The sequence below is a fragment of the Gavialis gangeticus genome, unplaced genomic scaffold, assembly GCF_001723915.1.
Source record: "Gavialis gangeticus isolate Ggan-Ray unplaced genomic scaffold, GavGan_comp1, whole genome shotgun sequence".
Taxonomy (NCBI): domain Eukaryota; kingdom Metazoa; phylum Chordata; order Crocodylia; family Gavialidae; genus Gavialis; species Gavialis gangeticus.
The window spans coordinates 460,205-473,079 of NW_017729012.1; the positions used below are offsets into that span (position 1 = coordinate 460,205).

Here is a 12,875-nt window from a genome sequence, read left to right on the forward strand (position 1 = left end):
GGGCTGTGGTTTGGACTCTGATCCTGAGCTCTGGGGTTGGGGTCCAAGTCAGAGCCACAACTTCTGTGCCCCCTCAACTGCCTGCACGCAAGACAAGGGCAAATACGGTAGTCCCTCATGGATCAATTCTCTGTCTGTGAGAGAGGGATAATAGTATCACTGAACAGTATCCCGTGAAGGTAATCATGTTCATGCTGTGGGACATGGAAGGTACATGGTAAAGTCTATAATAGAATGTCTCTGAATGGAGCTAATTGTGCTTTGAGGTGTCACCCTGGAACGAAGCATGTAACAGGCCTGTAGTACCAGTAATGACTAAAAATTTGTCCTAGTAAGGGCTTGTTTCTAAGGTTTGTAAAGACTTGGCATCCTGGTCTTATTCTACTCTAGTTGGTTTAATTATGCTTTTACTTACATTACCTGTATAGTTTTGTCTGGATGCAAGGTTGTTCACCCTTTACTTTTGCTAGTGACCAGCGCTTCCTAGAAATAGGTCGTCTTGCTTCCGTAGGCCCTCTCCCATAAGGAACAGTTTACCAGCTGGGTTTATGGGGCTAATGGTACCCAGCATTTGGACATCTACAGGGTCAGAAAACTTAGACACACTTTTAAATGTATTGTCAGTGGTGTGTATTTCAGATTATTTGTGGTAAGTAAGCTAGGTACGTAAGTGCATGCACAATAGCAGGACTTAGTCCCTAGGCTCTCTGGTCTGCAGTTGGTCTGTTAACTGCTACAGATCACTCCAAGGGAGGTTTGCCAGCCTACTGCCAGCGTGCTGACTGAGACTTACAGTGCTGCACTTTGATCAAGATATTTCTCTAACATTTTTCTCACTTTTTCTCTATCATGTTAACTGGGGGGAAAATGTATACCTTGATCAAAGGAATCACTGCCTGTATTCCCCTAAGATCATCACTAGTACAGCTGAACTGATTAAATATTTGTTGATTGATGAATTTTGTATATTTTATTAAAAAAGAAATACCAGGAGGCAGTACGCAGGCGATTCACTCAGATTGTCTATGCTGATTCAGAGTTCTGGGCAGAGGAAGACAAAAAAGGTAAGTGGTTTATATGTTGTTGTTTTTTTAATGCAATCTATCTTAAAATTTTAACTTTTGCAAACCAGGTTACACGCGGATGTTACATTTGATAACATTGATTCATTTGGACCTTGGTATGAGAGACTATCCAAAGGAATCTTTAGGAAGTTTTGCTTTAAATTAATATCTAAAGGTAGGTGAGGCATCACTGAGAACTTTGCAAGCTAGAGGTCTGGCCCTCATTTGCCTCTGTTTGAATAAAGTTAGTGGAGAGGCATGTGGACACACATCTCTTGCCCATGTGATCCAGTTGGAGGTTCATGGTCTCAGTCTTTTAACAGGTAACATTTGATATTGATATAAGTCACATCTGGTTTCTTTATTCCTTTTCCTAATCCTTTGATAAAATAGGATTTTTTTTCCTTAGCAACTCTGATACAATTTCTCATTCTCCATGTGGGTGACACATCATAAATGTCGTGCACAAGAAACTAAAAATATATTGTTCCTCCATCCCCCAGTTCTGCAACTGCTACTAGCTTTTCTGTGCTAACACTGGGCGTGTTCCCCTACACTCTGTCCCAACATTTGTTTCCATGCCTGCTTATTTAGATCAAGACCAGATCCCACTGACTGGTGAGTAGAAAACCCTTTATGGTGACTGCTTTTCTAGGCTCGTTTTCTCCATCTCTCACATGCAGTGTATTTTAGTTTCTTACTGAAAAAAAAATTGGTGGCCTTCACATGGTGGAGAAGGGAGGAAATCAGCAACTTACTTGGTTAATTCTATTCCCCTGTGAGCAATTTTGGAAATCCCACCTTGACTTTGTAGCTGAAGAGCTCAGCACTGCTAACATTTATCTTCTCAAAGGCCTTACCTTTGGGATGGAACCGTGCTCAAACTGAGGATTCTCCTACTTTAAATGAACTTTTCTGATTCAGGGAAGCCTTTTAATGTTGTTTTCTTCCTTTTAGATAGAGAACATGCATCAATAGATAAAAGGCCTGTGTCGCCTCACCCGATCCAGATAACCAGGTTGATGGGGCACAAAGAGCCAGAAGTGGACATTGTATTGGAAAAACCTTTTGATAGCAAGTGAGTAGAAAAGCCTAAAACATGTCCACATGTTTGCACTGTGTGTGCATATATTTTTCCCGTGAAGAGTCAATGTACTAGTGTTTGTTATTTAAGGAGAATTTTGCTAGCGTCTGTAAGGGCATTCTGATGTATTGAATATTTGTGCTCTCAGTGCTGTTGATGAAGATATGGAGATGGAGGAGAAGTCAAAGTCTGGAAATGACCTTCTGCAGCTTTTGATTCCAAATGCGTCCTGGCAGAAGGAAGGCTGCACTTTCCTCTCTATTCCAAGACACATGCTCCAGAGCATTCTTGATTATAACAACAGATATGACCAGCACCTAAAGCTTATTTCCCACGAGGCAGTTGGAAGCTTCAATCCGTGGCATATTGCTGAGAGGTATGTGAGCTACTGATGTGTTTGCTTTTTGTTTAGTAAATGTGCCAGGTTATAGACCTGCCTCTCTAGTCTGATTTTAGAAATGGAGAGGGGAAAAGTAGGCTGTTTTTACATGCCAAAGAGAAAGCCAGAAGGCTTAGGCCAGTGGCTGATGGGCTGCTTCTTAATTGATCATTGACATTCATGGATCATTAAAGAGAAAATTAAATGACCTGGTAGCAGAATATCTTGGAAGAGTAATTATATTTCACATCTTTGTACAGCATCCAGCAACACCACAGAGCCAGCTCTGTCAGGTGTGTGAAATATAGATTGTCTCAGTCTATCTCAGGGAGTCTAAATCAGGGGTGTGTAATTCTCAGTTTTCATTTTAACTCATTTTGTGAAAATCCGCTTTTATTGCTGGAGGAAATCGCAAGTTTCCTGGCCCAGTGGAGAACCTGCCTTGAAGCCTTAGCTGGAAACTGTTTGACACCATGGTCGTGCTTTGGTTTTTATTTAACAAGTGAAATGGACAGTTGCACTGTCATCTGAAAAATATCAGCCAGGCCAGTGACAGGTGAAATGAAGCAATAAGCTTTAATCTTTTTTTTTCTGTGTTTAAGAAAAAATAAACAAAGGTATTGAAAGAAACAGAGAATAAGTTTGCAACCTTTATTTTTCACAGTGGAGGGGTTGTGAAGTTGCACTATGGAGCAGAATGCTTTTAAAAGAGTGGCTGGCTTTAGGGCAAGTTTTATTGTAAGAGGAAATTTGGAAAAAAACAGCCTTTTAATTGGAATGTCGCCAGGTGAGCAGCCTATGGCTTGGTTTAGCCCACAGTCCTTTGCAATGCAAATGTTAGAGTTAAAGTGACACGCATCTAACTGCTGCTTATTTCTTAGCAAGAAAAAAAATGCCCTGTTTTTTCTCATATACAACATGCACCTTTCAATAAACAGCTGCTGGAAACTGGAGTGAGCGTTATATTTGAAAAATACAGTAAGAGCAGTTTCTGCTGCTTGTTGGGCAAAAGCAAAAGTGAAGTCTGCACTGATCCACAGGGGGAGGACAGTGAGTAGGTTTGGCTCCCTAGCTGCTGCTAACCAGCTGCTTTACTATAGGGAAAGATCTTTTTTTTTTTCATTCTGCCATTCAGAAGCAAGATACATATCTTATTCCAGGGCACATTGTGCATGAGAAAATACAGTACTGGTTTTCTGTCCTCAACTTTGATAAGCAGTCAGGGAAGTAAAAACTGAAAAATCCCACTAATAAAAAATTAGCCAGCCTAACAGGTTTGAATTAAGTTTTTTGGTTCTCTCAGCGTAAGGAACAGTAAATAAACAAGGTAATCTCTCCTAAGACTTTCTTTTTCTGGAAGTGTCTCAGTAAATGTCCAAGACAAAGTTAATTTTCAATTTGTGAATGGTGTCATTGAAAAATCAGCCTTGCTTAGTTGCTGGTGGTCTGAGTCAGGTCTCAGCCCAGGAAAGCACATGAGCGTGGGATCAATTTTATGCTTGTAAGTGGACCTGTCCTTGGAGAATTAGTTGTCATGATCTTGCAAACGATAGCACAAGATCAAATGGATATAATCTGGCCAGGGATAAATTTAGCAGAGGAAGGTTTCTGACTACCAGAGGACTGAGGGGGCAAACAGCTACCTAGTTTTAAGGTGGAATCTGCTCAGTTAATGAAAGGGGTGTTACATTTATTGAACCCAGAGGTCTCCTTCAGTCCTGTATTCCAGAAGCTTACATGCAGGTGTAATGTTATTGCTGAGTAGTCCCATTGAAGTCAGTGCCTTAGTCACTGGAGTAATATTTAGCTTTTGAACCAGTGTTTGTCAGATCAGGCATGTTCAGCTTGTGGAAAAGGTGCCTAAGAGGGGACACAATAGCAGCCTTTAAATACCTGAAGGGCTGCCATAAAGAAAAGGGAAAACACCTTTACTTATTTGCTGCAGAAAGCAGGATGCAGACTAATGGCTTGAAGTTGCAGCAAAGTAGGTTTAGATTGGATATCAGGAAAAGTGTCTTCACTGGTAGAATAGTGAAGTAGTGGTATAGGCTGGCTTCATCACTGGAGGTGTTCAAGAAGAGGTTGGACAGCCACTGGTTGGGGATGATCTAGGTGTAGCTATGCCTGTCTTCTATGAGTATTTCCATGCTTCTGGGCTTTGCTGGTTGCCAGATGGAGCTGGGAGGAATTCTGCCCCTCCCTGTCCCCTTGCTGCTACATGTCAGGGATTTTTTTAAAGCCTCCCTTGGAGGCATTGGGCGTTGGCTGCAGCCAAGGCTGGAGATCTTGACTGACGTGTGCCAGTGCCCCTGCTGGGACTTAAAACTGGAGGTTCCTGGCTAGAGGGTCTTGCCCCCTCCACTCAGGGGCAGACTGATTGCCAGATTTGGGGTCAGGAAGGAATTTGACCCCATGGTCAGGTTGGTCCAGGGGCAGGAGTTTGCCACCTTCTGTAGCAGGGAGTGTCCCCCTCTACCTGGGATCTCTTGGATGTATAGTAACAACCTTTTACCAAAGCAGGACATTGGCTGCCATAGTCCCCCTGCTTTACCTCTGGCAGGTTAGAGTGTTATGTGTTGTGTTGTGTTGTGTTGTGTCAGGGTTGAATGTAGCTTTGCAAAGGGGCTCGATTATGGATTTGTATAGGATGGTTTGGATAGGGATGATCCTGCCTCAGGCAGGGGCTGAACTAGATGACCTCTGGAGGTCCTTTCCAGCCCTGCCTCTTTCTGGTTCTGAGCCCTCTGGTGTTAATGGGATGGATCATGTGCTTAAAGCATGTTTTAGTGATTTGCTGGATTGGGCCTAAGGGCTCTGGTGACCTTGAATTGCCTGCTGTACCGGAGTCAGGTAAAAATGAGCCGCTAAAACATCCTGTTTTATGCCTGTCACGTTCCAGCACTGTCACCATAGACTGCTGGTAATTGGCACTGGGGGGAGCTTGTGTACCTCAAAGACTTCAGCACCCTCCTCTGGATCAGAGAAAGGATTAAATGAAAGTGAGCGTCACTCCTTCTGGCAGCTGAATCCCAACACTGTTTGCCTCTGTTATGCATAGTGTTATTTGAAATCAGAATCAAAATGCAATGCAGTATGAGAGCCTCCTTGCTGATGTTTTCACCACGAGGGGGTGCTGTGCATCTTGTCTCTCATTGCACGTACCAGTAAATGTTGCAAAGAATCCAGCCTCATCTGCATTCTCGAGCAGGGGTTTTCAGCCTTTTTTCATTTGCGGACCCCCTAAAAACTTTCGACTGGAGGTGCAGATCCCTTTGAATTGTAAGTGTGGGGGTAGTCACATACTTTTGATTGATCATAGCCATCTTTCGTGGACCCCTTAGACGCATAGTCTGTGGACCCCCACGGGTCTGCAGACCACAGGTTGAAAACCACTGTTCTAGAGATCCTAGGATAACACCCAAAGGTGAGTTTTGTACAGTGAACGTAAAATTATTGAGAAGGAGAAATTTTGAACTAAGGCAGTCAAGAGCTGCATACTCAAATGCAGAAATCCTCTGTTCTATTCTGTGAGGTCTTCTGTAGTTCTGGGCTCTCTTCAGACAAATACCCCAACCCCGCTTCTCTCCTGAGAACATCCTTGCCTTCACAAGGGCCTCCTCCAATGACCGCTGAATTAAGTTGGGAGTCTTTCAGTTTACTTCAGTGAGCTTTGGAACATGCCCACGGGATGTGAAATCTCTCTACTGGAAGCACTGTGGCTGTATCCATCATTCAGAAGAAGAAAATGATCGCAGACCTTCCAGTGCTCAACGTATTACTTGTTTATTTGGAAGCTGGGCAAAGCTGAACAGTTCAGATGCTTCCCTTCCTTCCCCTCACCCCCCGCACCCTCTGTAAAGGAAACCCTTTGGTATTTGAACAGGATGGTTCTGCGGCATGGGCTTTTACAGTGTATATTGCACCAGTGAAGTACAAACCATTATTTTTTAAGCATTGCTATATGTGAAAGGAGCGAATGATGCCTACTTGAATTTGCCTGGGTTACTCCCAGGAATCTGACCTGTGCTCTTAAGCTTTCTTTTCCTTCCTTTAGCCTCGCAGAGGAACTGACAGAAGAAGCCTTGTGCGACGTGGCGGCAGAGTTGCAGGATGTCTGTGAGGATTACGCAGAAGCCGTGTTCACGTCGGAGTTCTTGCAGCCCACCGAGTAAATGATTTGAAACCTGCCCTGTCGGCCAGTGGAGTGCCCAATGCCAGCCTCAGAAGCATATGGGCTCCTCATGTGAGATCCCTTTGTCCCGCCTTCATTTTAAGGCACACAAAATCCTGCTCATTTTATGAATGAAATTTGGAAGGGATTAATTTCAAGGTCTTTAAAAAAAAATTATGCCTGTACTTCCATTTTCAGATTTCAGTTTTATCAGGGGGCTGATGAGTGGCTTTGATTATAATGAAGCAAACCGCTGAGGGCACAGTTTACATATAACGGCAGGGCTGTTAATCCTTTCCTGTATCTGTGATTTAGTTTTATATCAGTCTTTTTTATGTGTGCAGTAGAGTGGCTGGAGCAAGGCCCTGGCACTGACTTGGACTTATCCAGTCTGTCCCCATTTCTTCCTTTGTAAAATGGGGATAGTACTACTTACCTACCTCACAAGAAGACTGTGGGGCTTATTTTTAGTTGACAAATAACTGTTTGTAAAGCACTTTGAGCACCTCCAGGAGGTGTGTAGGAAATCAGGAGTCTTATTTATCAGTCTAGGACCCAATGGAAAATTTTAATTGAGGCAGAGAATGCCACTGGGTTTGTCTTTAATTTTTACAGCATCACATAAAAAGACATAATTGGTTTGTCTGACCAGCTGGGTTAACATTCTCCAGTCCTGTTAGCGAGCTTTTGAAGCTAGAGGCAGTAATCCAAAGGGGTGATTCTCATGGCACATCATGCAGCCGGTGCAAACCTTCTGAACAAAAGCTGGAAGGGGCAGGTTCAGTTTGCCTTGCTGTTGCAGTTCAGCCCTCAGCATAGAGCTCCTTCTGGCTATGTATTAATGCTTCCTCAAAGTGTTTTCAATCCAATATGCGTATTTGGATTAACATTCAACAGCCCATGCAAACAAGAGTTTCTAATGACAGAGGATTTGTTTCTTTAATGTTAGCCTGAAAGAATATCATTCTCTTAGGACTTAACGGCCAGTCCTGCATTCCTTTGTTATTTCAAGCACCACTGAAATTGGTGAGCATTAGGGGTGAACAGGGGATGTGGGATTAGCACCTAAGGCCGTCAGACAAACCATTCAGCATATTCTTTCCAGTGATAGTCACGTCTCAGTTCTGTGATCGGGTGGGTATTTACCCTGAATATGTAAGCACAGTAGTAACTTGGGGATGGCACGTGAGACTTATCAGTGTCCATTTGTGCCAACACCTTTTTGTGCCACGTGATATCTGTGTGTAGCAAAATACAAAGAAACCAAAAACCCCACATTCCTGGTTCTGGGAAGCCTACGTCAGGAGCACAAAAAATGAACAAGTAAAATGGGATTTATGACAAAACATAATGGCTAAAACTTGGGTCCAAACCTTCAGTTCACCTCTAAAAAGAAACAGAGAACTCCTACTGTGAAGAATTCCTTTTGTGCAATAAGGCCTCACTCATTACCACATGCTTCCCAGCTTGAGATGGTTTTGTATTCCATAAAATGAACCCTACATTTTTCTAAAGCGTAACCCAACTTGTTTTTATTAAAGCCTGTATTGTAATACTTTGTGCTCTGTTTTGTTGTGGAATATTTATTTGGTGCTAGACACTGGGTGGTTTTATAATTCAAAGCAAAAAAAACACTAGACTGCCTAAGACTGCAGTTTATTTTTCCAAATGTATTGAGGTAAGTTTATTTTTTTTTTAAATCTAGCCTAACTAAAATACTGCTGTGTGTGTGAAGATATTTTGAAGTACTTGCATTGTTTTTGAATAAACGTTTGTGTTTTTAAGAGGACTTGTTTATTTTTAATGTTAATTAGAATAACATGGCTCGAAATCCCATTTGTAGCATAAACAATGAATAAGAGATTTCTGAATTCCCTCTTAGTGAAGGGCTCTTTACTTCTGCTGTCCTCAGCAAAGCTAATAGGGAGGCTAGAACATTACATTTTGATCTAACCAAAATGGAAGGGCAGTACGCTGTTTGTCGCACTGCCCCTGCAGCAGCATGAGAACGTGGCACAGGCACCGTCTCTCCTTGTTGGTACCCACACTATTCCAGGGATGAAATAATCTGTGGTAGGGCTATATGTGTTGCCTGTTGTATCCGTGATGTATCAGCTGTCTGCTAGGTACATTGAGAACATAGAAGCCGCTTCTCTTCTCCTCTCCTCTCCTCTCACATTGCTACCTGCACAGTGGGCAGTGCCTTTTGCTACTGGATCAGTCAGGTCACAGTTTGGCTCTTGAGTAATGGGAAATAATCTGGGCAATAAATAAAGAGTAACATTATTTTCTCCCTGCATAAATTCCTACCAGGCTTTCAGTCATGCCAGCCAGCTTTGAGATGATGCTAAACTGAACTCTGATCCCAGGGGTGATGGTGGTTTGCGCTGCCTCCGAGTGGGATCAGGGCCATGGGGGGGATTCATGAGAGGACGCTCCTGCCTTTTTCCTAAGGAACATAAGGACTGACAGGTGCTACAGTCCAGAGCATTGTTTATTCAAGTCATCGTGGATTACAGGCTAGACACTTCACAGACATGGCGGGGGGCCCTGCCTGGAAGCTCTTGTGATCCTATGACCAAGCTGCATAAATAATTCCCATCATATTACTGGGTCTTGCAAAGACCCAGCCTGGAAGCTCATCCTCTGACCATGCTGCATAAATAATTCCCATCATATTACTGGGTCTTGCAAAGACTTTAGCTCTTCTGAAGTCAATGGGAAAGCCCATAGCTTTTCAGTCTATGTAGGTTTTGCAGAGTCAGAGTCTTAGATGGGATGCATGGGGGGGGAAAAAGCATGGATCTGAACAGCTCCATTCTAAAAGTAACATCTTGTTTAATTAGGGCAGGGTTGAGGGAGAACTGAAGTGTACAGGGCCCTGCTGGAGAAAAGGGGGTTTAAAACAGTGACTCTGATGCAAGCAGTATGGGGGAGAGGCTGCTGGTTGCATGAACTGGGGTGAAGAAAGGGGCTGCTCTTCAGGAACTTGGAGAGAGGACCCCAAAGCCAGGCCTGCTCAGTTGGGTTCCAGAAGTGCCTTCCGTAACCCTTGAACATGTACACTAGGTACTCAGTAAATATTTAACTGTAGAAATTAAAGAGGTGAGCTGCTGGGTGTGAGGTAGTTATGGTAACGGGGCTTGTTCTATCAGGGCTTTGGAGAGCTCCTTTTTCCTTGGAAGCTGGGCCCAATTTTAATAGTCAGCGAGGAGGTGTGGGGGGACTGCCTGCTGGAGGAGCAAGACTGGGCTCCTTAATTCCTAGGATGCCAGTTACTCTTGAGCAGTGCCTGATCGTTTACCTTGATCCTCTTGTGCCTTTTGATCTTTTTGATTTAACTAGTTGACAGAAGTGCTTCTTTTTGTTAGATATTTTGGTGGTACCTGGAAGAGACGCCCTGTGGCTGTTCCTAAAGCATTATACATGCCTTAGAAACCGTCAGCTCGATAGAAATCTTCAGTGAAGATTTCATTGAAGCCATCAAGTCTTAGGTAAGGCCGAACAGTTGCATAACGTGTTCTTCCACCAAGACCAACCTCACTCCTGGCAACCTGTCCTGGGTGCTAGAGGCCACTTGCATGTGGCAATCTGCTCTGGGAGTGCAGAGCTAAAGGAGCTGCTGTGAGATCAGAGGAGCTCAGTTATTGTCTCATTATTTCCTCACATTCTCCGTGTCCTCCATCTCCACCTGGTGTCTCTTGTTTTGTGTAGATTGCTAGTTCTTGGCAGGGAGTACCCTTGAATATGTGTGTATAGCTCGTCCTCTAGATGGTACGCCGCCATCAAGTCCTGTCCATCTCAGGCTTCACCACACTACCACTAATACGTAGCAGCAGCCATTGGGAATGGTGGCCTATAGATCCCTGCCTTGCAGGTCTGAACACCAGCATGACAGCTAGTACTAGAATGGATTTCAAACCTAGATCTAACCAGATTTAGAGAGAGCCATGGGGCAGGGGCTACCTTACTTAGAAATAAAAGTAACTTAAACTTGGGTGTTCAGAGTTCAGCACTTTGTCCCATTAATTTCAATGCTGACAGTATCCTCTTTCCCTCCTGTGTCTGTCTTCCTTGGTGCTCACGGGAAGAAGGCTGCCCCCACGGGACAAACTCGGGCATATGCCCAGCAGCAGGGCGTGCGACACTTCGGAGAGCTAGATCTAAAATGGGTGTTCTAATATATTTTTATGTTTATGATCAGCTCCCGGACGCAGCAGGGTGCTTACAGAGATGCGTGATGCGTAAGTATGGGCTTGGAAGGATTCATATATTTAAGGCTGCCGAATTGGGGTTAATTTAATTGGTCTGCATCTATGCAATTCTGGAATTTACCTTCAACAAAGTGTTTGCTGTTAACATACCTTAAGTATTTTTTTTTTTTAGCTGTAGTCCTGGCAGTGCAGCAGATCCCTATTGTATAGCGTGGACCTACAGCATTTAATTACCTCTAAATTCTTTCCCTTCACTGCCTTCATTCTTCATTTATTGGCTATACAGACTCAAGAGCCAGGACAGTCTGTGCCAGGAAGAATTTACAAGCCTCAAGCAAATGTATTCCACCAGCTCATCTGAGGACCATCCTTGACAGGGCATTTGTATTGTGATTTTGTCTATGAGAGAGAGCGGGTACCATGTTCTTTTAGCGCATGGCAGAGAGAGGATTAACTCCACCTAAGGGGTAGTATGCCCACAGCTGCACTGTATTTGCTGAGGGAATCATTCCTTAGGAGCAGGCCAGGCTCAGCCCAGACAAGGTGAATTTGTCATGATCAAAGGCCTTGAGGTCAGTTTGCAGTATAGGAGATTTGAATCTGTGGGAGCAGATCAGGTAAGGTGAGCCCAAGCAGTCCACTTGTTGACTTGGCACAGCGGCCTCAAGCCCTCTTGGAGCTGCCACTTTAAACTTTTGGCTGTGAGAAGCTTTTTCTTTCCTGCCTTATGTGATGTAGGAAAGCTGCCTGCGCACCTGACCTGATGTGGAGAGTCTGCTTGGACAGCAGGGTACATGCAGGTGGTTTCAGCTGTTACGTTACTGCTGAGATCTGGCTCCCCACTGGCTTCACTGGAGCAGCACTTGAGCCAGCCAGCAGAGCTGCACAGGTGAGACTTCTGGCAGAAGAAAGGCTAATGGGGAAAAAGGAGATGTCAAAATAAATACGAGGGAGATGGGATACAAGCCAAAGAAGATGCTTTACAGTGGAAGCAGTCTACAAGTATCTAAGGGCTGGGCCTGTAAGGCAGACGGGAGCACCTCTCCTAGTTTTGTGTAACAACATGGATTCATTTTCTTCTAATAGCTCTTCGCTTTACTCCATTAGGCAGGGAGCAACAGCAGTTACTCAGTACGCGCTGTGTTAAGGGTTTCATCCTGAGAACTGCTGAGACACCTACCAACTGCCTGGGGTTCTTGCGACCAGGAGCAGAAGGTAAAACTAAGATTGTCAAACCCTCCAACTCTCTGACACAGGTTCATGTTGACGTCCTTGGGACTGACTGGCTTCCTTGGCAGCTTCAAACATCTCAGCCCTTTCTGCTTTGTTTCAAAGTGGTCTCTTGAAACTCCAGCCTGCTACAGTGGTTGTCACACTTCTCTTGTTACCTGGTATCAATAAGCTTTGTGCAGGGAGGAGATGTTAGGCTTTTATAAGGAACCCAGGCTTTCTGCAGAAAACTTTTTCTGCGAAGTGTGACCTGATCAGAAAGGCTTTGTTGTGGTCCCCTCTTTCTGATTGAAAAGGAGGAACAAGCTTAGACCATCTTTGCTCAAGCCACAGGTCTCAGAGGGTTAGAAAGCGGTAAGGTTTTGTAAGACTTGGAGACCAAGAAGAGACACGTATCTGTTGATGGTGAGTGAAACCAGTCCAACTTTTTAGCAGCTCTTGTAAATCTTGTAAAGCAGGTCTTTGTACCTCTGTGGTAGCCTTGTAATCCTAGGAATCTTTCCAGGGGGGACTACTTGGGATCAGCCCTTTTGTTTATGGCTGCATGTCAACTGGGAATCCTGCGTGCCATTGTTGTCCAGCTGCTCCACAGCCCAAACTACAGTGGGTGCCGGGGTCTGTTCTGTGGGGCAGAATTGTCTAGCAGGTGGCTTGTTTGGATCAGTTCGCAGCTGTGGCCAAGGTTGCGACTAGAAGGCTTTCCTTGCTGTGGTCCTCATGCCACAAGTAGCAG

The 12,875-nt window shown here is 44.2% G+C and overlaps 1 protein-coding gene across 1 annotated transcript in view; it reads left to right on the top strand.

Moving 5' to 3' along the window:
* Positions 1 to 8,487, top strand: part of KIAA0753 (KIAA0753 ortholog) — a 34,451-nt gene extending 25,964 nt beyond the window's left edge. Inside the window, exons 14-17 of the mRNA XM_019511014.1 lie at positions 983 to 1,064; positions 2,022 to 2,142; positions 2,297 to 2,524; positions 6,582 to 8,487. Of these exons, the coding sequence (XP_019366559.1) occupies positions 983 to 1,064; positions 2,022 to 2,142; positions 2,297 to 2,524; positions 6,582 to 6,699 (549 nt within the window). The 3' untranslated portion in view covers positions 6,700 to 8,487. The remainder of the gene's footprint in view (positions 1 to 982; positions 1,065 to 2,021; positions 2,143 to 2,296; positions 2,525 to 6,581) is intronic.
* Positions 8,488 to 12,875: the final 4,388 nt, after the last annotated feature.